The sequence below is a fragment of the Balaenoptera borealis genome (assembly GCF_965194805.1).
Source record: "Balaenoptera borealis genome assembly, chromosome: 7".
NCBI classification, from domain to species: Eukaryota; Metazoa; Chordata; class Mammalia; order Artiodactyla; family Balaenopteridae; genus Balaenoptera; species Balaenoptera borealis.
Window position 1 is genome coordinate 87869191 of NC_138864.1, and position 26544 is coordinate 87895734.

Genomic DNA, 26544 nt, shown 5'->3' on the forward strand with positions numbered 1-26544 from the left:
GTGTCCCCCCAAAATTCATATGTTGAAATCTTAACAGCCAATTAGGAGGTGAAGCTTTGGGAGATAATTAGGGCATAAGGGCAGACCCCTCGTGAACAGACCTGGAGCCCTTGTAAAAAGTGACAGCAGAGAGCTTGCTTCGACTCTCTGCCATGGAGGACACATGAAGACAGCCACCTACAAGCCAGGAAGGCCCTCACCAGATACTGAATCTGCCAGCACCTTGGTCTTGGACTTCTCAGCCTCCAGAACTGTGGAAAATAAATGCTTGTTGTTTAAGCCCCCAGCCTGCAGTAATTTAGCATAGCAGCCCAAGCTGACTAAGAGATTGCCCTTGCCCATTTCCTACTGGGATTTTGTCTTTTTTTTAAGCTAAATTTAAGACTTGCTTATTACCGTTTTAATATTTTTTTCCTGTTTGCCTTTTAATTATATGTCAAAACATTATATACATAAGCAACCTTTTCTTTTAGGGATTCTGTCATAAAGGTATTTTTCTCCTCCCAATATTAATAAGTATTCATCTATATTTTTTATTAGTAATTTCATGGTTGAACTGCTCGTATTCAATCATGATGTTTCGACTGACATCTATAAACAGAAACCTAATTTTACTTTTCAAAGGGTAACCAGTTACCCTTGAAATGTCACCTTTAACACTGGAAGTAAAAAACTTAGAGAGGGCTTCCCTGGTGGCGCAGTGGTTGAGAATCTGCCTGCCAATGCAGGGGACACGGGTTCAAGCCCTGGTCTGGGAAGATCCCACATGCCGCGGAGCAACTAGGCCCGTGAGCCACAACTACTGAGCCTGCGCGTCTGGAGCCTGTGCTCCGCAACAAGAGAGGCCGCGATAGTGAGAGGCCCACGCACCGCGATGAAGAATGGCCCCCGCTTGCCACAACTAGAGAAAGCCCTCGCACAGAAACGAAGACCCAACACAGCCAAAAATATATAAATTAATTAACTTAAAAAAAAAGTTAAAAAAAAAAAAAAAACTCAGAGAATAATTCATGGAGTCTTCTTAATTTTATATTTTGTTCTATTATCTAATCATATATTACTGTACCAGTACCATATATTACTTTATAATACATATCATGAGATAAAAGTTCTTCCATAGTAAGCTCTCCTATCCTCACTTATTCAATTTTAATTAGCTACCCTATAAGAAACTTACTCATTTCTTAAGAAATATTGAATTGACTTTCACAGGGATTTTTAAATAAACTAATGAGGTTTCAGACTACCAGAGAACTAGAAGATATCCATCTGGAATGGAAAGAGGTGAAAATGACCTTGAAGACTTTAGCAACCCCAAAACTACTGAAATTTACATAGATTTTGCATGTAATGGGTACATTATGGAAGAGTTTGAATAAATATCCCATAAGACAGTTTACCATAATTGACCTTTTATTTTAAAAAATTACAGGGAGCAATTTCCAGAATCTTATTTTATAAAAGTACTGCCTATATCAAACATTTTATATCACTATTAATTCCATTGAAGAGCTGCCTTTTTTTTTAAGGTACTAATTCCAATCGATGGGATATGCCCTTAAAATAGAAAGTTTCCATTTATTCAAATGTCAAAATTAAGATTATTGAGAAGTTTATTGCTTTATGGCTGGGCAAGATGCTACTAGCACATTTTAGGTAAATAATATTCTTTGTTAAAAACTATGAGGTCATTCTGTTTAAAACTTTCAGGATAATTCACAGAAAATAGATATATGTATTCAAATTATACACTGAAGGGCTGAGATATTAGCTAGACATTTATATGTGAAGCAGCTCTTTAAAGAAGACACACAAACAGGTCTGTCTTGGTATAATATACATAATTGAAATTAATAAAACCTGGAAGACCAATATTATTACGCTATGTTAAGATCTTAAAAAAAAAAATCACACATTTAGTAGTCCATTTGTGCTTAAAATATTCATATGCATGAGAAGCTTAAAGAAAAAAAAAAACACCTCTATACATGATGATGAAAAGAAAGTAATAAATTTTTTTGAAATTGCACTGTTATTTAAAACACTTTCCTAAATTCAGACCCTCCTTTGCAACTGGCACAGTTTTTCAGGTCTAATTGGCAACCTGGGGAGGCCCCTCTGGTATTAGTGACGTAAAGAAGGTGGTGATAAAAGACCAAGCTGATGCCATTAATCCAGGCCTTTGAATTGCACTGGCATCTTCACCTGCATCTTCTCCACTCTCATCTTCAAGCCCATCATCCATAAGACGCTCCTTTCAAACAAAAGAAGAAACATATTCCTAAGTGATCTGAACAGCTACCATTAACTCATGACAGAAAAGGAGAGAGTTAAATTCTTCCCAAAGAAGGAATATGAGCATATAATAAGGAAGTGGAACTTCATGGTCGTTAGAAATCTTCATTAAATCCAAAATTGATAAATTCCTCATTCAAGTTCAAAGGGATAACTGCCAATTTAATACAATAAATTCTCACTGTGTGCATAATTTTCTTTTTAGACTATTTTTGGGAAGAATGATATTAGTTCTTTCCACTTAATTCTAATATATGACTGACAGTATTATAAGTTCTCCTAGATGAAACCACACATTTACATGTTAACTTTTCTTCAATACTATGGAATACCCCAAGAGTCTTTTATTATGTTGGTCTCATACAGTACTGAAGAAACATCTATATTTAAAGTATACGAAAACCTCATTAGCATACCATTTCTTCAAGTTCTAGATTGTTTGCATTCTGCGCATCATTGTTGACTTCGGCATTATTGTTGGGAGCCTGTTGCTGACCTCCTTCTTGCCTAAAAGGAAACCATCCAGCTTGGTGTCTGCTCAGTAAAATAAAGAGAAAAGAAAGTAAGTCACAACTGTTTTTATTTGTAACACTATCAAACATTAGTGTCCTACAAGAGAAAAATGATTAGAACTATGATAAATGAAAAGACCAAATCTCCTACTTCAGGCCAAGAACTACCCCTCTCAAAACAATGAGAGGAAAACAGGAATCAATTTAAGTCTAAAGTCTATCATGAGCTTAACTGACTCTATGCTAGATATTAAGACATATCAGGAGTCATAAAATCATTTTTTGATATTTTTCAAAATGAAATTCAACTAGATATTTGTTTGCCTCTTGGGAAAAAGGGGGGGGCAAGGGACAGTTAGTCTGCTTATGAAAAGAAATCTGACCTATACCTATAGGACTTACTATTGATAAATATAATTAATTAAAAAGCATATCCTCTGCAAGACTGCATCATACACACCTCAAATTCTAAATAATTGATAGAGCATGTCTAACTGAACTAACAATTTTTATAAAAGACAGTAAAGGAAAAAATCTGCTTCTAGACAATTCTGATAAACGTTCTTACGTAACATAACCTGCTTTGCTTTTGATGCCAGATATCTGAAGGCCAACATTCATATTCCTTCACTCAACATTCACAACAGACTACCACATGCCAGACTCCGTGTTGAACAGTTTTAGAAAGTAATTAAAAGAAACCACAAAAAGTGAATGAACATCACTCACAAATAAACCAGTAGCATGGCTCCCATTACCATGATAAACCGACTAAAAGAAGAATAGAAGTACACAATGCTAAGGAGAATTGCAGCTCGTGAGAACGTGTACATCCAGTCTAGCCAGTCTCGATTGAAGTCTTCTTCGTTTAGCACTGGACCTCCCTGTGCATTCATTTGAACATTTTCATTCATGGGTCGATTTTCTTGGGCCACTAGGTTTGGAGCTGGCGGGGGTTCTTCTCCGGGAACGTGTGCCAGATTTAGAGGCTGTGAAGCAGCAGGCTGGGCTGGGTTGGCATTTGATGTGGCCTGAGCTGAAACTGCAGCTTGACTGAAATATTCACCAAAATAAATATTAAAAAGAAAGAAACATTTATATACTATATTTTTCAAAACTTCCTGGGAAGTCATATGTATTTGTCATAAACCTAATATGGAATATCACAACTCCCGCACCTCATTTCCTAGGTAAGCATAATTTCCAGTGGAAAAGTGGAGCCAACATGGACGGCAGGAGTAGCTCAGGAAAGGATGATCTCCCAGCCTGGTAGTCTAGGTTAGCAGGGAGAGGTGGAAGAGATCAGAACAGCCATGTGATCACTACTGTTTCTCTCTTTCACTAAATTATAAGGTAATGACCAGATCTTTTCCCAGAACTTTTCACTAATGGCCTCTTTTGCTCTTCTACAGACGATAAATGACCCCCACACCCACCACCTGTTCCTTAGACCCGTGTTTTGAAAGATTTGTCTAAAAAAGTACATTAATCATTACCCTGTGTGTCCACTCTCAGTGATAAATGATTTGTATTAGTATTTTAAAATATTAACAAGATCCCAGGTAACAATCCCTCAACCCCAATCCTGACTTTTGGGAACTCCATCTGGAGAACACTGGTGTAGGTCCTTGTCAAGTTATGAAGAACTGTGGTCCTGAAGTTTGCTTATAATTTGATTGCTTAAAAGTCAGAATAAATGTTCCTGTAAAAGACTCCCGGTAAAATGATAATATATCTGAAATTTGCTTTAAATTATTTAGCAAAGGGGGAAAGTTGTAGAACCAGACTGTCATGAATTGATAAATGTTGAAAAGCTGGGTGATGAGAACACAGGGATTCATTTCACTCTTCTATCTTTTTATATGTTGAAATTTTTCTACAATAAAGTTTTAAAATCAAGATAGCAAAATAAAATAAAACAGAAGTTTTCCAGGCTACAAAAGCCTATTTAAGCCAGTTATCTAATACATTGTATATGTAGAGGGTTCTTTCATTTCCAAAACACTTCCTATCTCATGGACATTCTGATTCATAGGTGAGTTATTTCATTAAATGTGAAAACTTGAGGCTCAGAAGTTAAATGATGTACATAAGATTATATGATTCAGTAGCAAACTACGATAAGCCCCACTTATCTTACACAGTTCTTTTGAGGTTATAAACAAGACAAGGGGTGTAAAGCATCTAGTGGAGTACTAAGGACAAAGCAGTCACTCAAATGATAACCATTACTATGGCGACAGGTAAGGTATAAAGAGCCTTCCTGGAGCCAAGGGGTTATACAGGAGAGCATTAGGATATGAAGTTAATAAAGCAGGTTAGCTTCATGGGGTAAGGTCTAGAGGAAGGATAAGGATACAGACTTCACACTGTAGGCAAGAGAGCCATCAGATGTTTTAGGGGATGGAGAATGACAGACTCAATTATGTGTTACGCAAATTAACCTGGCAGTAGTACAATGAAATACAGTAAAGAGCCTAAAAGGAGAAACAGCGACTGCAGTAAAGTGGGTCTAATATTAGAAAAGATCTGCACAAAATATTGGAAGTAAGATATAGGGAAGGACAGAAACTAGAAACAACATACTAACTCATCTTGGTAAGTTGTTGGATTCAGGGATAACAGAAGCCAGAATCAAAGCTGACTAAGGTTAAGAGCTTGGAGGATGATTAAGAAGAGACAGTATCACTGACAAGGAAGTCAAGAAGGAGAATGCACTTAAGAGGATGGTGCAGTTAAATTTCAGACATACTGCATTTAAGGGAAAGGCAAATTTCTCTATGGAAATCTCCAACAATTAAGTGGAGACACAAGAGGAGGCACAGGAGATGAAGAACGGGAGTCATCACAGAGAGCTAACAACTAAGGCCACGGAAAAAGGAAATCCAAGATGACTGGCCCAGGACTGAATCCTATCTTCCCTACCAGACTGAGTATCACAAGGCACATGGTAGGTATACAAATACCTAACTGAACAAGAAATGTTACCATTTAGAAAAAGGGAAAAAGCAAAGGACGCAAAATGAGTGATCAGAAAGAGAAAAAGAATGAAGAGGATGACAGAATCACAGAAACAAGGACAGGAAAACATTAAAGAGAAGCTAGAAATTTTAAATGAACACACAGGAAGTCCAGAAGAAAGAAAACCGATAAACTGTATTTGGTACTAAGATTGTTCCATGCTGATCAGAAGCAAGACTTACTAAAATACCAACAGTCCAGAAAGCATATTAGCCACAACTGAGCCTACATCAATATGAGCCTCCCTGACATATGATTCTTTCTATTCCCTTTTTTATTCGACATCCTACCTTCACGTAGATTTGCTGCCTTCCAGTGAAACTTTCCTAAGTTTTCTCCTCTTAAATAGATAAAATGTTCTATTAAAGAAAGCACCTGAATACTGCTAAATATAATTAGGGGAGAGAGAGAGAAGCAGAGAATAGGTTTAGTTGATGTGAACAGGATGTGAACCCTTTTTCCTTTAGCCAAATACTTTAAAATAATTTTTAAAAACCAATGAAACACATCAGTAAATGAAATCCCAAATCAACTTACTTAGAATCAAAAAGAAAATAAAGCAAATAACACAATGAATAAAAAAATAAACTCAAATTAACTTACTATTGCATATAATACTGATGCGCATACATCTGTTGCCACCATAGCATCTGCAGTGGGCTGAAAGCGGGATACACTGGGAATCCAGCCGGAACAGCCTGCCCAGGAAGCTGGTTGTCTACATTTCTGAAATAGAGTAATAAAGAAATGCCTTTTAATGCTCCAGAAGACGTTGAAAGCATTTCTCTACATTTTTATTTCTGAACTACAAGTAATCCATTGACAAAACGTATTAAATCTTAATGAAAAATACTTATTTTCAGCATTCCTCAAGTAAGACATTATAGCTTATGTAAGATGACCCTGACCCCAAGCATACAGAACAAGTAACATCACAGCCCAATTTTAATGGAAAAATAAAGCAAATGTGTGGCCAGATTAAACATCTGCTATCTTCTCATTTCAGCACAGAAGTCAAAAAATACTTTCATTACATTTTTAGTACATTCTTCTTGAGAACCAAAACCCTAAACTTGGGGGAATTAGCAAAAGGATATTTTACATTAGTAATAAAATATTATTTAAAACATAGCACCTATCAACTGTAAAATAAAAAATGAACATTATTAAAATCTGTAAAATATTTTTTAGTTAAATAACCAAGATTAGCAGAACATATTTATACATGCATTCCTAAAGTAGATCAAAATTCTATTAATTCAGTAAAATTTGTGGGTGGTCACATTTAACTTTTCTATGCCTCAGTTTCCTCATCTCTAAAATGGGGCTAACAATAGAATCTTCCTCACAGGCTTGCTAGTCTGTACTCAGTAAATGTTAGCTGTTTTTATTTTTACTCTCCCCTACCACTAACTCTGAACATGACTTCAAAGTGTGTAATGTGAGGTTTGCAGAAATTCGCATACCTCAAGACAACTACAGGGATAAACATATAAGTAAATGCAGAATTTGTGAATTTTGTAACTCTCCTTTTCTTCACATTACTTGAATTTTATCTTAGCTAATATTAGTTTGATCTATCCAGAGTGAGACAAGAATAATTAACAAATTCATGAACTTTAATTTTATACTCTAAAGACTGTTAACATACAATTAGTAAAAATTGATTATAGAAACCTAATTTAGAAGAGCTTGGGAGGCTAAAACTTATCAACAAACGGTACTGAAGGCAACTTGGTGCTAGATTAAGGCATCAGCTCTCCTGCATGTAACCTGAAATTTCCTCATCCTTGGAGGAATAATAGGAGCCATACAGTGGCTCCCATCCTCAGAAGATCCTCCTGCCTCCTGAATGCAGCCCTCCCCACTACTTCCCAAGCTTTCCCACATACTGAATGAAGAAGGAAAAGCAGAGAATCCTCCATGAGAGTTCCTCCCAGCTCTTGATAAACAAGTCCTGTATAAGAAGAGGAAAAGAACCTTACCCCACCTATACATTTAAAAAGATATCAATTAGTGATCAAATCTGGAGAGAAAGCCATACCACTGGAGCAGAGACGTATTATAAAACATTTATATAAATGTTTTGGCATTTGTATAAATGCTGTTAGCATTTCCCCCAGTGAACTGATGCATCTGAGCAAAATGAAAACTATCTAAATCAAGTATTAGCCACAATATGAGTCTGTATCTAGGTATATATTTAAATTTTCTTAGTATTTCCAACTAAGAAAAAACTCATCCCCCTAAAAGTAGAACTCAACCAATCTCTACCACTAAGAGGAAATATAACCTCACACAAGTCCATTACTTCAATTGTTAAATGTGAAGGCTGGACTTTGTCACTGTTTTTAAAGGTCAAGGGAAGAAAAGGCCACTAACAATCACTTAGAAAAAATTACTATAGCTTCCCACCTCACCTTCCTGCAGCCAAAAACATACATGTGATTATTGAAACTATGTTGTCAAGAAAATAAATTAATAAATTCCCCTAGATGCTTCTTCCCTTTCTCACCAATAAGTTAAAAACTACTGGACTGTATAATTGCTAAGGTACATTCCAGGCCCAGGTTGGTATACTACAACTTTCCATTGTGTTAATTATCCTTCAGACAAGATGTTATATATTTGGTACTCTACAGAAAACAAGAAAAAAGAGTTTATTTGATATGAAATTATAAAGTTACTGTTAAAGCACATAATAATAGAGTAGTGAAACATATTACATAAGAATTTAATATATTCTAGAGGATGCATCATTAAATAACACAATAGAGAATTATTATTTGGAGCTGGTTAAAGTGATGACCAAATTGGTGGTTGGGGGAAGGGAGTTTAAAGGTTCACCTCATTCCATATTCAAATGAGTTTCAAGTAGTTTCAAATGAGTTTCAAGTAGACTAAAATAAAGTATTGAGTTAAACCACAGAAACTCTAGATGCAATTAGAATTGACTATTTACCAAAACTATGGAAGGAGGAAGACTTTCCTAACTTATAAGCAATAGAAGAAAGCACAAAAAAGATAACGTATTTGACAACATAAAATTTAAAGACACTGAGCTTAGAAAAAAACATTTGCAATAAATATTAGTTAATATCTTTTCTAAATAAAGAACTCATAGAAATGGAAATAATCATTAGGACACCAAATAAATGCAAATAAAATAAAGATAGGGATTTTTTATCTGCCAATATCCAGTGTTGGCAAGGGGTACAAGTGAAACCCAACTCTTTCATCGCCAGGAGGATAAACTGGAATAAGGCTTTAAAAAACAATTTCATAAAATTAAATACCTTTAAAAATGTTCACTTATACTCAACTGCCCAAGTAATTCTGCTCCTGAGAATTAGCTTGAAGAAATATGAAATATGGAAAAAATTTTCACATGTCTGCCCTTTTAAGCCTTTGTACGTACTCATCCCTCTTAGGAACCACACACTCAACCTACTCCCACTCCCAGCCTCCTTTCCCCTAATAACAGAGAGAAACTGAAAACAAGGACAGTAGCTCATGATTAAAAAGAGAGAACCTTATCATAGCACTTATCAGCATGCTGAAATCACCTGGGTTTTTTTTTGTTTTTTTTTTTAATTTATTCATTTTTGGCTGTGTTGGGTCTTCATTTCTGTGCGAGGGCTTTCTCCAGTTGCGGCGAGCGGGGGCCACTCTTCATCACGGTGCGCGGGCCTCTCACTATCCCAGCCTCTCTTGTTGCGGAGCACAGGCTCCAGACGCACAGGCTCAGTAGTTGTGGCTCAAGGGCCTAGTTGCTCCGCGGCATGTGGGATCCTCCCAGACCAGGGTCCGAACCCATGTCCCCTGCATTGGCAGGCAGACTCTCAACCACTGTGCCACCAGGGAAGCCTGAAATCACCTGTTTTTAATTCCAGTCCTATGAAGGCATTTATTCTCTCATCTATCTACTTTGACCTACTTCTACTTCTAGGAGTCTATCCTAAATATAAATGGCAAAAATCTGAAATGATATACGCACAAAGCTATTCATTACAACACTATCTGTAACAGTAAAGACGGAAAATCACTCAAATATTCATCAATAGGAGAGTGGATTTCACAATTTATGCAGTCAGTGAATTGGTATGCAGATGTAAAAAGGAATGAAAATCTCCATATCCTCCCACAGAATGACCTCCTGTATATTGTTATGTGATATTTTGTTAAAAAGCAAGGTGCAGATTATGTATAATATGCTATCTTTCATGTTAGAATGAAAAGGATATATTTATACGTGTGTATATACATTGTGTGTATGTGTGTGTATACACACTTTCTTAAATTTTCACTATGAAACAGTGGAAGGATAAACCAAAACCAAAAAGTCATAAAAGTAGTTACGTATTATGCGGAGAGAGAGAACAGGAAAAGGGAATAAAATGAAAGCAGGGCTCTTAATGTATCTTGTTTTATAGATTTGAGACTGGAACCATAGAAATGTTTTATGCAATTAAGAAAAAAGCTAAATCAAAAAGAAAAAATAACAAGACATAAAAAAAATTCAAAGAAACTGAAACAAATGAACTCGTGTATCAAGTCTGCAGCATACCACACAGAGAAGATTTATTCTACTGACTTCAAAACATAGTATTTTAACTGTAATAGGATAAATTCTAAAGACAAAAAAGAACCATACTTGGGGGAAGGGAAACACTCAACTCCAGTCCCCTCCGCCCATCCTGTCCCACCTAAGGGGAAGGAATACTGAGAAGCACCAAGTAGGTTAGGCTCTGATAAACCCTAGCATGTGATGTTCTGGTAAAATCGTTTCTCCTGAGGGCAGACCTTGTTAAGAAGAACAGAATGGTCTGGTGTTATTTCAAAATCATTTTCTTTTCTCCTCTGCTTGCTAGAAACACGAAGGAATTCCTCTCTGGTATTTACTGTGAGGACCTGGTCAAGCTCCTAGAAGCAAAACTGACAAACGTGTGGAGGCCCACATATGACTGGGTCCCTCTGGAGTTTTTAACCCCAGAGTCGTCCATATTGACCCTCCAGCTCAGTTTACTGTAACTGTAATTCATCAATTACAATTCAGGTTTTCCTACCCCAGCACTGGTTCCCATGGAGGTTTCTCCTCATGGATTTCTGCTTCATTAAGTTGTGATTCTCTGTATATGTCTGTCTGTCTCTCCAATTTGAGGGGCAGCAGTCTGCCCTATGACCTCAGTTCTCTGACAGACCTAAGAAGAGTTACTGGTTTTTCAGTTTGTTCAGCTTTTTATTTGTTGTCAGGATAGAGTGGCAGCTTCTAAGCCATAGTTATTTGTTTTTCCTACCTAAGTATACCTTCTTTATCAACTCAGTCCCTGTTTCCTATGGTAAAGTGATAAACAGATTTGTTTGTTTTTTAAAGTAAAGTGATGCACAACAATAAAGATGAAAATCACGCTCAAAAAAAAAAAAGAACCATAAAAATTTTAATCTATGAATACTATCTCTCATCAGGATTCCCTGGGAATGGGATCAAGATGAGCCTGGAAAGTCTAGTCAAGCATGAATCTAGGACACTATCCAAAAATTACTAAAATAATGCAAAAGGACACAGTAGAAAATTGAACAGGCTCCTACAGGCCAAAGATGAATCAAGAGTATCAAAGAGTATCAAGATGAATGACTACCTTCTTTCAGTAGATAGTCTGTAGACCAAACACAAACATATTAAAAGCCTTAAGTTCAGGGACTTCCCTGGCGGTCCAGTGGTTAAGACTCCCCCTTCCAATGTGGGGGGATGTGGGTTCGATCCCTGGTCAGGGAGCTAGGATCCTGCATGCCTCGGGGCCAAAGGGCCAAGGCATAGAAAAGAAGCAATATTGTAACAAATTCAATAAAGACTTTAAAAATGGTCCACATCAAAAAAAATTCTTAAAAAAATAAAAGTCTTAAGTTCATATTGACACTCTAAAAAAACAAAAACAAAAAAACCTCATTCATCACCTTTCATGGTTACTAGGGAAACAACTACTACTCTGAAAACTGATAAAGAACCCAGCATTTATCAGACCTTTCTTGAATGGATTGTATTTTAGGATAACAAAATGATGAGAGAAAGTGTGTTATACAAGAAGCATAGCTAATAAACAGAAGAGAAACGATAGGATTAGGAAATTACCATTTTGTAACAATTAATGAAATAATGGATCTAGTCAGTGATTATCAGTGACTACTAAAAGGCTGACAAGGAACTGTACGATGGAGGATCAGGCTGGCAACACCTGTGCCCACTGTTCCACTTTAACATGACTAGAGGTAATAAGACAGTCAAACGTTAGGTGCCTCCTGAAGCGAGGCAAGGACACAGCACTACCTAAAAAAATTCCTTTGAAAAAAAATAAGCGGAAGGGAGGGAGGACACTTAAGAGAATGTACACATATTAAAAACATGAAATCAGTATTTCTCTTTTCCATTTGCACACACTGTCATCTTTCATTCTATAACTGATCTTGTCAGCCAAATAATTAAACATTACTATTTACAATGCTTATAATTTTATAGTGTGTGGAATCAGGTTTGCCTTTGGCCACATTATACAGAGAACACAACCTATGGGAGCTTAATCAGATAGGCTGTTCAAAGAAGACAGTATGTGGAAATGGAAATGAAAAATAATGCTCTCATGTTTTTAATATGTGTGCGTTCTCTTAAGTGTCCTCTAACCAGTCTGTTATAAAAAGTAACTTAAGAATTTTTGCAAATTTTCAGTTATTCCAAAATAATGTTTTTTAATGGCCTAAAGCAGACCACTTAGTCATCAAGTAGATAACAGATCTTTTCCTGGTTTGCTCAAATCTAAAGCAGAGTGATGGAAATTAACAAAGTCTTTAGGTTAAAATTATCCAAATCAGAAGTACTAGCATATAGAGAAAACTGACTTTTCCTTATCTTTGGTAATTTTCTGTTTACATGATAGAAATATATGATATAGCAATCAAATTTCTAGTATTTATCAGTTAAAAACAGCATTTGAAAACATCTACTAATCATGAAATAATTTCATGTATGAAAGTTTTTTAAATGGGACTGGCTGTAAAAGAAGCATGAGGTGTTGCTTCATGATACATGCAATGTTTTTCAATTTTTTCAATGAAATTTTTATTCTTTGATCTATATTTATATGCACATTCCATTTTAGTATTGTATTTAAATACAATTTACTGTTTCTTATTAAAAATCACAGTAAGATTCAGCTTCTGTCATAAGAAAATCATTTGTAAAATATATTCTGGAGCATCCTCTGTGCCTGTTTCCTTATATAGGTATGAGAACATTTCCTATCCCCTAGGGTTGTTAAATTATATATATATATTAAGCACATCAATGTCTGGTACAAAGTAAGCAAATATTAATAAAATATTGTTATTATCATTGCTAGGGAGGGAAATATAATGATGTGTTCACCAAAATCTGTGCTTTCCTCCTATAGTTTTCCTCCTTGAGTATCTGCTGGGAAGTGTGTCTCCCCAGCTAGGGACTACATTTCCTAGGTCCTCTGGCAATTCATTGAGCTATGTGGCTAGTTCTTGCTCATGTAATGAGTGACAGTGGAATATATCACTTCTAGGCCAAGGTATTTACAAAGTAGGTGTGTTTCCCTATGCTCCTTTCTCCATTTGCCAAGTACATACAGATGAACAGACGAACTCCAAGATTTTATGAGCCTTTTTTCTAATTTTAATTTTATATTATAGTTGACTAACAATGATGTGTTAGTTACAGGTGTACAGCAAAGTGATTCAGTTATACCCATACAAGTATCCACTCTTTCTCAAATTCTTGTCCCATTTAGGTTATTACAGAATATCGAGCCGAGTTCCCTGTGCTATACAATAGATCCTTCTTGGTTATCTATTTTCAATGTAGTAGTGTGTACATGTCAATCCCAAACTCCCAATCTATCCCTCCCTTTTTTATTTTTTTTATTTTTTATTTTTGGCAGCACAGCTTGCGGGGGAGCTCAGTTACCCGACCAGGGATAGAACCCGGGCCCTGGCAGTGAAAGAACCAAGTCCTACCACTAGACTGCCAGGGAATTCCCTTATGAGTCTTGAAAAGCCATAAAATTGAAAAAACCCTGGGTCTTTGAATCACCAGATGGCGAAAAATCACCTAGATGGGATTAAACACTAGAATCAGACTACTACGTGAGTAAGAAGCAAACTTCTGTGATGTTAAGATTCTAAGATTTGTTAGTTACATTATTATTTGTTAATCATCTGTCAAAATGTTTTATAAAAGTGAGTTAATAAAATTCACATTTTCCACATAAGCTAAAGTAAAAAAAAAAAATAAAAATAAGTTGAACTTTAACTGAATTTAATTGAGCTCTAGATCTAACTACCAGTTTACAGGCAATCTGTGAAAACAAAGGAAAATATTAATGATGCCACAAGGATGTAGTGAGCCGAATCTAGATAGACTACTATGGGAAATTACATAGAACAGAAAAGGCATAAAGTAAAAAAAGGTAGGGATAGGGATTAGATTAGAAGAGCCTTAAGAAACATCAACCAAATGCAGTAGGTCAATCTCTTTCAATACTGACCCAATCAAAACAACCATAAAAAGACATTCGAGACAATCAGGGAAAATGGATCACGAATTGGATATTAAATGATATTAAAAATGTTTTAATTTTGTTGAGTGTTCTAATGGTATTGTGATTCTTAGTCCATATCTGTCACGTCTGTTACAGATACACAGTATTTACAGATGAAGTGATATGATGTCTAGATTTTACTTTAGAAATACTCCAGCCCAAGAAGAAAAAGGAGGAGCAAGGGGGAATGGTTGAAGAATAGTAGTCTATTAATAGTTGCTGAAGCTGGATGTTAGGTAAGTAAGGGTTCCTTATAATAGACATTCATTAGTATGCTTTTTAAAGTTAAGAATTATAAAGGAGAGGAGATGAAAGGAACTGGAAACTTCAACAATCAGGGACAAATTCTTTCATAGAAAACCTGCATGGAATCCCCACTTCGTTTCCAGAATATGCCTTTTCAAGACTCTCCACACTGCTTTGTTCTCCTCTGCTGAACCTCCCTTAAAATCAGCCAAAATGTTACCAATTATGAAGCCCTCCCCCTTCCTCCAAGCAGAGACAGTCACTCCCTCCTCCAGGCTCCTGCAGAACTTTTTCAAGACCATGATAGCACATCAGTGAATGGCAGTTTATTTGCCGATCTGACCTACTTCCATTGAGGGCAACTACATAATTCATTTTCCTGTCTTCATTGCCCAGCTACAGCAAATTCTAAAGTAAACTTTTCCTGAAGAAAGCCACAAGATCCTCATACAGACAAATATGCTTATTCAGTCACCAGTACGTAAAATCTGGCCAATAGATCTTACTAGAGAAAAGTTTTAAATGGGAGAGCAGAGGGGAGAGAACCACCATTATAAATGAAGTCAAAATACAAATGGTAAGCTAGGAAATTATATTGAAACAAATGACAGACAAAATATTCACTTCAACAAGACAGTTAACACAGACTTTCAAGTCAGATATGGATTTGAACTTTAGTCCTGCTACTGACCACTTCTGTGAACTTAGGCAGGCTACATAACCTTTCATCCTCCTTCTCCTCATCCATAAAATGGGAGAGAATAGTACCTAGACCACAGAGTTGGTAAAAAGTTCAATGAAATAAAGCATGTATAAGTGCTTAATACAATGCTTAGCCTGAGCTAAGTGCTCAATAAGCATTAATTATTAATATCCTTTTAGATAAAGAACTGTCACAAATTAACTTTTTAAAATACCAACACGCCAACAAATAAGCATTTCACAAAACAAAAAGAATGTCTCTTTATCGTGTCAGATTAAAACAAGGACATCCCAATTTATCATACTGGGAAGTACATATCTGTAATGGTATGGTGAATCGGGCTCTTTTAACAACTGTTATTGGAAAAGTAAACTGGTATAACTTTTCTTTTTTATGGCTGAATAGTATTCCATTGTGTAAATATGTACCATAATTTCTCTAGCCATTAATCTATCTATGGACACTTAGGCTGCTTCCTTATCATGGCTATTGTAAATAATGCTGCAGTGAACATGGGGGTACATATATCTCTTCAAATTAAGTATTTTCATTTTCTTCAGATAAATACTCTGAAGTGAAATTGATGGATCATATGGTAGTTCTAGTTTTAATTTTCTGAGGAAACTCCATGTCTTCCATAGTGGCTGCACCAATTTACATTCCCAACAACAGTGCACAAGGGTACCCTTTTCTCCACGATCCTGACCAACACTTGTTATTTGTTGTCTTTTTAATAACAGCCATTCTGACAGGTGTGAGGTGGTATCTCATTGTGGTTTTGACTTGCATTGCCCTGATGATTAGTGATGTTGAGCATCTTTTCATGTACCTGCTGGCCATCTGTATGTCTTCTTGGGAAAAAGTCTATTCAGATCCTCTGCCCATTTTTTAATCAGATTGTTTGTGTTTTTGCTATTGTTATGAGTTCTTTATATATTTTGGATATTAACCCCTTATCAGATATATGATTTGCAAATATTTTCTCCCATTCAGTAGGTTGCCTTTTCATTTTGTTGATGACTTCCTTTGCTGTGCAGAAGCTTTTTAGTCTGATGTAATCCCATTTATTTTTGCTTTTGTTGTCAAATCTAAAAAATCATCACCAAGTCCAGTGTCAAGGAGCTTATTTTCTTCTAGGAGTTTTATGGTCTCAAGTCTTACATTCAAGTCAAATTCATTTTGAGGTAACTTTTTTTTTTTTTGGCCATGCCCCGCAGCTTGCAGGATCTTAGTTCCCCGACCAGGGATTGAACCTGTGCTCTCGGCAGTGAAAGCACGGAGTCCTAACCACTGGACTGCCAAGGAATTCCCATTTTGAGTTAATTTTTAAGTATGGTATAAAATAGTAGTCTAGATTCATTCTTTTGCATGTGGCTGTTCAGTATTCCCAACACCATTTATTGAAGAGACTGTCTTTTCCTCATTATATATTATTGCCTCCTTTGTCATAAATTAATTGACTATATATGTATGGGTTTATTTCTGGGTTCTCTATTCTGTTCCATTGATCTATGTGTCTGTTTTTATGCCAATACCATATTGTTTTAATTACTGTTACTTTGTAGTATAGTTTGAAATCAGGGAGTGTGATGCCTTTAGCTTTGCTCTTCTTTCTCAAGATTGCTTTGGCTATTTGAGGTCTTTTGTGGTTCCACACAAACTTCAGGATTGTTTGTTTTATTTCTGTGAAAAATATCATTTGGAATTTTGATAGGGATTGACTGAATCTACAGATTGCTTTGAGTAGTATGGACATTTTAACAACACTAATTCTTCTAATCCATGAGCATGGAATATCTTTCCATTTATTTGTGTCTTCAATTTCTTTCATCATTGTCTTATAGTTTTCAGTGCATGGCTCTTTCACCTCCTTGGCTAAACTTATTGCTAATACAGACTTTAAATGTTGTAGATTTATATTCGATCTGGAAATATGTCCAGGCTACATTATGCTTTTTTAAAAGGTTTATAAAATAAAATAGTATGATATTTCTATTTAAAAAGTATACTTAGAAAATTATTTGGAAGGAAACTACAAAAATGTTAGCAATAGTTATTTCTGGGTGGTGGGTTATAAGCAATTTTTACTACTAAAAAATCAGATAACACAGAAGGGTACAATGAGTAGGTTTTCAGTTTTAGTAATTATAAAACAAGGTTGTTACTATTTCAGGGGGAAAAATTGAGTGTACAAAACAGTGGGTATTCTATAAACCAGTCAGCAGTTTTTGGAGTTAAATAAATATGACAGCACAGCACACTGAGTCCAAAACAGTCAGTCAAGATTTATAAACGTGACATTATAAATGGATAGCCAATGTGGTAATGTGGTGATATACATGTACTGTTTGGTCTTCTCATGTTTCCTCAAGATCTTGATGGGCAAATAATCACCTGCATTAAAGCTTCTTAAAAAGAGAGGTTCCCAGAATGCTGTTAAGTTGGCAGATTCCTAAGCACTACCCTAAACCTAGTGATTCAAAAACTCAGGGAGTAGGGATCAGAATTTAGCAATTTTAACAAGTTCACTAAAGATTGAGAGTACTAACCTACATGGTGGAAAACACATGTGACTAGTTAAACATAAGCTGTACTGAAGTCTAAAAAAGGTGTGCAGAGATTATATTTTGTTGGTGAATTCTTCAAGGTCACTAAATTACTGCTCTTGTACATTTGAGGCTAAGGCTATATTCAATAAAATTTACTTAAAGACAGATGTAAAGTCTTCATTAGTAAAAATGAATAACTTATTTACTGAACTTTCCCTTAAATTGTTTTGTAAATCACAAAGTGCTCTTTCCAAATATAGATTCATTTTCCAGCACCTAGCACTGGCATTCATTCAAATGTTTCAGTGCATCAGACTCACAGATGACTATAAATCTGTTTGCTGAATGAATGTACAACATTCATTTATAAATATGAATGCATTTATAAATATTTGCTAACACATCAGTAAACACTTTACATACGTGAACTCTTAATCCACACAGAAATCCTGTATGATAAGTACTGTTATCTCCAGATCATGAGCAAACTGAAACAAAGTAGAGAAGAGACTTGCCCAAGCTAGTCAGTGGTTAGGGCCAGGATTCAAACCAAGGCAGGCTGGCTCCTGAATCTGTACATCCACTAAGCTATACTGCCCTCCTGATTTAAAACATTATTCATCTAGTAATAGATTGCCTAAGTGAAGCTCAAATCTTTAAGGATTTTATTGCTTATCATCTTAATACTCATTTTTAGCAAAATAAACACTATTTCAGATTTTTCTAATCTGTTTTATATACTTCTAAGAGCTAAATGCCTTTGTCTCCAAAGTTTGTTGATTTTCTCAACAGCCTAAAGAAATTACTAATCTTTTCCCAAGATAACCATGGTCTTATTCTGAAGATGTGCAACTTTACACACTTTGTTTTGTTTATTACAAAATATATTCACTGTAAGTATGAGAAAGAGTTAAAAATCTTATTGTGCAGAGATAACTATTATTAACATGTCATTACATATTCTTCCAGGTTTATTATATCCATAATTTTCTCACTTTCTATCACTACCACCGTATTTGGTAAAATATTAGTAAAATCACTCTGTATAAATTGAGAGGAACTGAACTGTCTTACTCTGCAAAAAAGACAGGAAAGGAATCACTGTCATAAGACAGAAAGTATTTTAAGCCATTATTCTATAATGTAAACCGTGACAACACTGTTTTTTATAAATAACTAAATTTTGGTTTGTAATAATCATTTTCTGAAAACAAAAATATTGATAGTTTCATAGGATGCTTCATAAAAGTCTACAATCAGCCTCATCTAAATACTTATTTTTAGAAGAAAAACTCAAGAATATGAGACAAATGAGTCCTTTAAATATTTTGCTATATACTCCGCTTTGTTTTTCTGCATTAAGAATTGAATTAAGTTTAAAGTTCTAAGTAGAAAGTACCTGTATGTTATTACACCCTGTTTGGCATAACAGCCAGTGGCTACTCCTTGGTTGTATCACTTACTACCATTCTGAGGGGTCCTAGCCATTTCCTTATTTCCAGCCTCACCAGCATGGATCCGGAGCACTGTCACACACTGCAGTCCCACAGCATGATACGCAACACAAAACAACTGCCACTACCTGTTATTCATGTTTCCTTTACTTCAAAAGTACTCTGGTTTTAGACATAACCCAGGTCTAAACTGTATTCTCCAAGATCCTCCTTTCTGAGCTGTCTGAAAGATGTGCTGTGGCTGTCGACTGCATTCCCCCCTGGAACTGCCTAACCCAAGAGGCCTGCTGTAATTGCTAAATATAAGGTAGCCATAGCAAGCTTCTTGAGTAAACTCCTCTAAGAAAGACTCTGGATAACATGCAATGGTTAGCATATCTTCATAATACATCACAGTTTTATTCTACCTCAGTTGTTACCAAGCCTGGCTGATCATAAACACCAGTGGAAGTTTTTAAAAACATATTACTGGGCCCTGTACTCTTCCAAGAACACCCTTACTCACCCATCTGCTCCCCAGAAGACTAATTTGCATAGACCTATAGTGAGACTGAGTAAAAACAAAAATTTTAGTTACCTAGATCCTTGTTATTCAAAGTATGTTCTAAGTATCAGAAGCATCAGCATCACAGGGGAGCTTGCTGGAAATACAGAATCTCAGGCCCCATAAGACCTACTGAATCAGAACCGGCATCTTAATAAGATCTCCAGGTGATTAGCACAAACATTAAAGACTGAAAAGTACTGCCCTAGACAATTCTAATGTCCAACCAGCTTTCAAAAGCACTGCTCCTGGGCTTCCCTGGGGGCGCAGTGGTTAAGAATCTGCCTGCCAATGCAGGGGACACGGGTTCGAGCCTGAGTCCGGGAAGATCCCACATGCCGTGGAGCAACTAAGCCCGTGCGCCACAACTACTAAGCCTGCGCTCTAGAGCCCGCGGGCCACAACTACTGAGCCCGCACGCCTAGAGCCCATGCTCCGCAACAAGAGAAGCCACCGCAATGAGAAGCCCGTGCACTGCAACGAAAAGTAGCCCCCGCTCGCCTAAACTAGAGAAAAGCCCACATGCAGCAACAAAGACCCAGCGCAGCCAAAAATAAAATAAATAAAATAAATAAATTTAAAAAAACAAAACAAAACACCATTCACTTTAAAAAAAAAAAAAAAATCACTGCTCCTGGGAATTCCCTGGCGGTCCAGTGGTTAGGACTCCACGCTCTCACTGCAGAGGACCTGGGGTTCAGTCCCTGATGAGTGAACTAAAATCCCAAAAACCATGTGGGACAGCCAAAAAAATTTAAAAAACACTGATCCACCTAACCCTCTAATTCTCAAAACATATAATCAGGTATATGAATAAATTTCAAATGTACTTTGATTACTGAAGGGGACTACCATGAAAGTCTGGAGTCACAGATTATTAAGAGGCCCACAGCTATCAGTTTCACTCACCCTTGCATTACATATGGGAACTGATGACTCTGTGCTGGGTCGGTTTGTGCTTGTGGAAGGGTTCGTTGCCTCAATCCTTCTGAGGACGAACTGGTAGCTAAAGACAAGGTTTCTTGACTGGATGATGGAGTTGATGATCCTGACAGATCTGAACTCTACAAACAAAAATGTAATTATTTTTTCAAGGAGATTTAATTCATTACAATCACAATATTATAGACACATTGCTAAAAATGTACTTATGAAATCCCTCTGCAAAGAGTGAATTTTAGAAATTTACTGATTTGACTCCTGTGCCCAGCTTAATAGGTAGATATTTTAATTCTTACGAGACTGAAGAGTTTAGAATATCAAAATCACTTAATTACACAACATTAGTCCATTTCTCAACTATAAAAGGCTGAGTAGTAATTATATACAAAAATAATAGCATACAAAATTTGTGAAAATTAAATTCATACAAAGCTCTTTTCATGATGCTTAACACATAGGAAGTGTTTAATAAATGGTACTAAAAACTGTGTCACTTAAACAGTTACTATGAACTACTACTGTATAACAGCTACTGTATAACATGCTATTAGTAGTACACTCGTTTAAAATACTGAGGAACATGCTAGAATTTGGTGCTATCTCTGACATTAACAAGGAACATAACCTTAAAATTCACTTAACCCCTGAGTCTCAGCTTTCCTATAAAAAATGAGATTGAACTAGATTTTCAAGATTTCTTTCAGTTCTAAAATTCTATTAGTTTATAGATACCACCAACAAATATTGTTTTTTTACAACATGAACAAGATACCAAACAGGATTTTAAAATTCTCATGCTTCAGTGATGTCAGTAACTCACAGATTCAAATAACCTCAAACAATATAATCTCTTGAAGACCACCTCAATTTGCTGCTGCTTGAAAATAGTTTGTCAAGTGTTTTATGTAAATTTAAAACACAATTACATTTTATATAAATTACCCACTTTAAAAAGCTGGGTACAAAATAATTTCAACATCCTTCCAAGTTCATTAAAATTGCATTTACCTGTACTGCCTTCCTATTTACAGCATGTCTTTTTGCCTCTCTACCTTCCTTAGTCCTGCCATGTGAAAGGTCCCACGGACACTGGTCTTTTGCAAAACTAACAAAAGCTTTAAGATGTTATTCCACACCACATAGACACCAGAAACCTTACTAGGGAGCCTGATTGTTAGGCACATAACCTGGAAAGTGTTCTTTTTTGGCATGATTTCTTGTTAAAGGGACCATCAAAATATGGTGTTCATTAAAAAATTAATAGAAGAAAGGCCTAGCCATTTGGCAGCACAGCCTAATTTCTCTAGAACTAATTATTTCTGGCCTTATTGGATAACTCTTTCATGAACAGATTTTTAAGACATTTTCAAGTCCCATTGAAATTTATCTGCCATAAAAAATTAAGAGGAATTCAACTTAATTCTCCTTTGATACTTTTTAGATTTTTATAACACACCTTAAAAAACTGAATATATATACTAATGACATGAAATCATGAACGAGGAACCACTAGAAAAGTGAGAAGGTTCTTTGTCAACAAAAACAGGAGCAACACAACTGTGTCCAAAGACTATATACAGAACTCTATTCCAATGCCAGGGTTTTGTCCCTTCTTATGCAAGGTAGGAAACATAGAAAGACCCTTAGGTTTACTGACAAAACATATCTCAATTTAATGTAAGCTAAACTCCCATGGCTGGTACTAGAAAATACCATTGAGGCTATGCTAATTAAATACAGCAACTAGAAGATCTAGTTTCTTAAAGAAGCAGTTAACTGGCAGTATCTATATCACCCATGCCATTCATCCCCTCCTTAAAGTTTTGGCTACATTCTTGACAAGAAGGAAAGTACACTTAGCAGTACAAAAGTTCCCTGCCCAGGAAGTTTTAAGCAAGCTTCCACTCATCCAGTCCTTTTCTTTCACCTCCAAAAGTGTCACATAAAGGTTTTACGGGAAACCAAAAATAATTTAATATAAAAGGATTTGAGACGGTGTCTCTAAAACTTGTAGACAATATCTAAGTTGAAAAGTTCAACTAGTTTTTAGAATTTCCAAAACAGTTTTAAGCAGATGTAAAAATAAGAAGGGAGAAATGAATACTCAAGTCTGAAGGAACTGAGTAGGTTAAGTAATTATTCCTCCCACAGTTGAAATATAGGCTCAAATGCAATCATTTTAAAAAACAAAGTTCTTGACCAAGCAATCTACCAAGAAGATTTAGGAAACTTAAAGTTTAAATAATTTAATCTACCTTGATTAAATATACTATATCAAATACTTTAAATATTTCTGAAATACTGGCCCTAGAGTTTATATTATATAACCAGATCATAATTCTGTCTTTTGAGTATTTCAGTAATTAAACCCCTGAAGATTGGATCTATTACTGACCTGCCATATAGTAAATTATAACTCATGGGGAACAGGCTTCAGGGGATAACACTGTGTATTGGATCTCTAAAAATGAAGTTTAAATGCTTAACTTGAGCTGTTCAAAACACAGTCTCACAACCCACAAGAGCGAATTGTTCTGTTTTCCACTTAATTTTTAGAGGCAAAAAAGGATAATCAGAAAACTTCAACATTTACTCTGCCCAAAACAACTCACAGAATTGCTGCTGGATGTCAATGCTTCATGACTTTCTCTACTGGTGCTGGATTTTGGAGAACTGGGAGGAGTCCGAGAAGTACATACTAGATGAACCATATGATACTCATCTTGCTAAAATTAAAGAAGATTACATTTAAAGAGTAGTACTGGAAAATACACAGCTCAAAAATGTCAGTAGCTAAGCAGAAATACTTAATTCAGAACTTAAGTTCCTTCCTACCACAGCCATATTATTAGTAATAAATTGTTGTCATTAGGACCCTTGTGAATTCAATATTTTGTCCATGATTAGAAAATGGTCTCAATACTCAGGAATTGCTATATGAAAAAAATGATTATTTTGTATTCCAAGGTGTTTTGAAGCAAACACTGCTGTAAAGTTGTGTCAGCACTATCTATTATTTCAATATAAAAACATCTAGCATGTTAATATCAGAACTGTGATAGTCACATTTAAGTTTAGGCCTACAAACTTTGAGTAGTGAAATGTTTTCATCATTTGAGACCTTACAGCGATAAAGAAACTCAAATAACTTCACTATAATCTCATTTGTCTTAGTTTTAGCAATAGTGTTTTATTTTTTTAAGTCAAAAACTGTTTTTATCTATAACACTTATGCACAGACATAAAGCATATATTTGAACTATATTCTGTAAATATTCCAAATGTGTTGCCATAAATCTACAACTACGACTGAAGGAAAATGTGCTAAAAATGATTAGAATTGGCATTTTAGCTTAGCAATTTCATGAGTATATTTATAGTTAGGCATAAAGCAAGTAAATAAGATGGAGAAAGGAAAGAGAATAAAGGGGGACAGAGAAGAACAAAGGATGGCTCAGCAATTTTAAAAAAGAAAGAAAAGGGACTTCCCGGGCGGTCCAGTGGTTAAGACTCCACCTTCCAATGCAGGGGGCGTGCGTTCAATCCCTGGTTAGGGAACTAAGATCCCACATGCAGCGTGGTGGAGCCAAAATTAAAAAAAAAAAAAAAAAAAAAAGCATGTGGGATCTTAGTTCCCAGACCCGGGATCGAACCTGTGCCCCCTGCAGTGGAAGTGCAGAGTCTTAACCACTGGACCACCAGGGAAGTCCTGAGGCATTCTTCTTTTAAGTCTTCTGGTTGGAAATGATTTCTGGCAGCAAAAGCCTTTTTAAATGTACGCATGTGCAGCCTCTAGCTATACTTGGGTAAAATAATAAATATATATTTCAAAGAGCATATAGCAAAAAGGTTTTTAAGGATAAAAACAGGGAAAGAATGAAGAGGTGAAGCACAGAGGATTTGGGGGGTAGTGAAATATTCTGTACAATACTATAATGGTGGATACATGTCATTTTACATTTGTTAAAATCTACAGAATGTACAACACCAAGAGTGAACCCTAATGGAAACTATGGGTTTGGGGTGATAATGAGGTCAATGTAGGCATCAACTGTAACTACTATACCACTCTGACGTGGATGTTGTTAGTGGGGGTAGCTGTGTATGTGCGGAGGCAGGAGGTATGTGGGAAATTTCTATACCCTCTGCTAAATTTTGCTGTGAACCTAAAACTACTCTAAAAAACAAAGTCTATTAAGAAAACAAAGGTGGGGGGGTGAGTCTGCTGCAAATTCCACTATTTTTGAGAGGGAGAGAGAGCGAGGGAGACAGAAAGGTTATTAAACCACTTTGGCAACCTGAAACTACATGATTAAAATGAAAATGACAGCAAGAAGTCACACTGGCAAAGCTAAAATGTCAACTATCTAACAGAAGGAACACACCAGTGTAAGATTTTTTAAAGTTTCCCACAGGTGATCAATAAACATACAGGAGAGGACAGAGAGATTAGGGATATCCAGAAAACACTGAGTTAAGTCAAAGATCTAAAGCAAAACATTAACAGCTATATATTCAATTCTGCTACACTCACAACCAAAAAGAATCTCAAACACAGAAAAGTTCTAAAAGTATAAATTCCACCAATAAACATGAGCTAAAAGGCTGCCATTAAAATAACTAGCATTCAATCTGTCAAAAAAACTGTATTCAAATATATTTAACTCTGAGTACCAGCATTCAAAGTTTGCTAACTGATGGACCAATTGGGCTTCCTTCTATTTTCTGTCCTGAAATTAAACTCCTAACCCAAGTTAACTTGTATTAAAACGTAGTTTGGTCAAAAGGGTATTTAAGAGAGGAGACTATTATCAATGAAAATCCTTCACCACTACTTGAGCACTCTACTCCTGCACAGTTTACTGATAACTCAGTACTGCTTTCTTACACAAGATAACAAATCCCTGAACACAAATATATAATCCTATTTCAGATTTAGCTATCAGATGGATACACAAAACTGTTACCTAAACTAATCAGAATCACCTATTATGCTACCCAGAAGAGTTGATTTTAAGTATCTAAAAACTAAACTGGTTGGATATCAATAAAACTTCAGAACATATCTCCTCTGGCACTCTGAGTATCTGGTATCAAATAGTAGTAGAAAAGCTTACTTTTCTGAGAATGTCTTTCAGCTGCAGGTGATCGGGAAGCAGTCTGCCAGAATACACCAACCTCTGATCCTTTGTCAACTAAGAAATGGGACAAAGAAAAGAATTCAACTTTTTCTAATCATACAAATTGAAGGTTGGGAATAAGATGCCTTACAATGGGTAAAGTAAAACTCCCTTTAGGCACAAATAAGCAGAAAACGGACATAATTTAAGAATTTTGTTTTTCCAAATTCCACTTAAGACATTAAAAGTTCAGCAAATGGTAGCATATCTACTGTAGATATAATAAAATACAGATAATTACCAAATTATTTTTAAAACGAGGAAAAAAAGGTAAATTGGAAGTTTGTCTTTTCAGCCATAATGCAATCCACGTGTGACTGTCATTAAAAACCTTCAAGGGCGGCTTCCCTGGTGGCGCAGTGGTTGAGAGTCTGCCTGCCAATTCAGGGGACACGGGTTCGAGCCCTGGTCTGGGAGGATCCCACATGCCGCGGAGCAACTGCGCCCGTGTGCCACAATTACTGAGCCTGCGCGTCTGGAGCC

The 26544-nt window shown here is 35.9% G+C and overlaps 1 protein-coding gene across 1 annotated transcript in view; it reads right to left on the bottom strand.

The window, feature by feature from the left end:
* Window positions 1-1395: 1395 nt before the first annotated feature.
* HERPUD2 (HERPUD family member 2) overlaps window positions 1396-26544 on the bottom strand; it is a 48769-nt gene continuing 23620 nt past the window's right edge. The window contains exons 3-9 of the mRNA XM_082399532.1: window positions 25999-26076; window positions 23494-23607; window positions 20849-21003; window positions 6432-6554; window positions 3537-3860; window positions 2712-2829; window positions 1396-2254 (exon numbers count right to left, since the gene is read on the bottom strand). Of these exons, the coding sequence (XP_082255658.1) occupies window positions 2093-2254; window positions 2712-2829; window positions 3537-3860; window positions 6432-6554; window positions 20849-21003; window positions 23494-23607; window positions 25999-26076 (1074 nt within the window). The 3' untranslated portion in view covers window positions 1396-2092. The remainder of the gene's footprint in view (window positions 2255-2711; window positions 2830-3536; window positions 3861-6431; window positions 6555-20848; window positions 21004-23493; window positions 23608-25998; window positions 26077-26544) is intronic.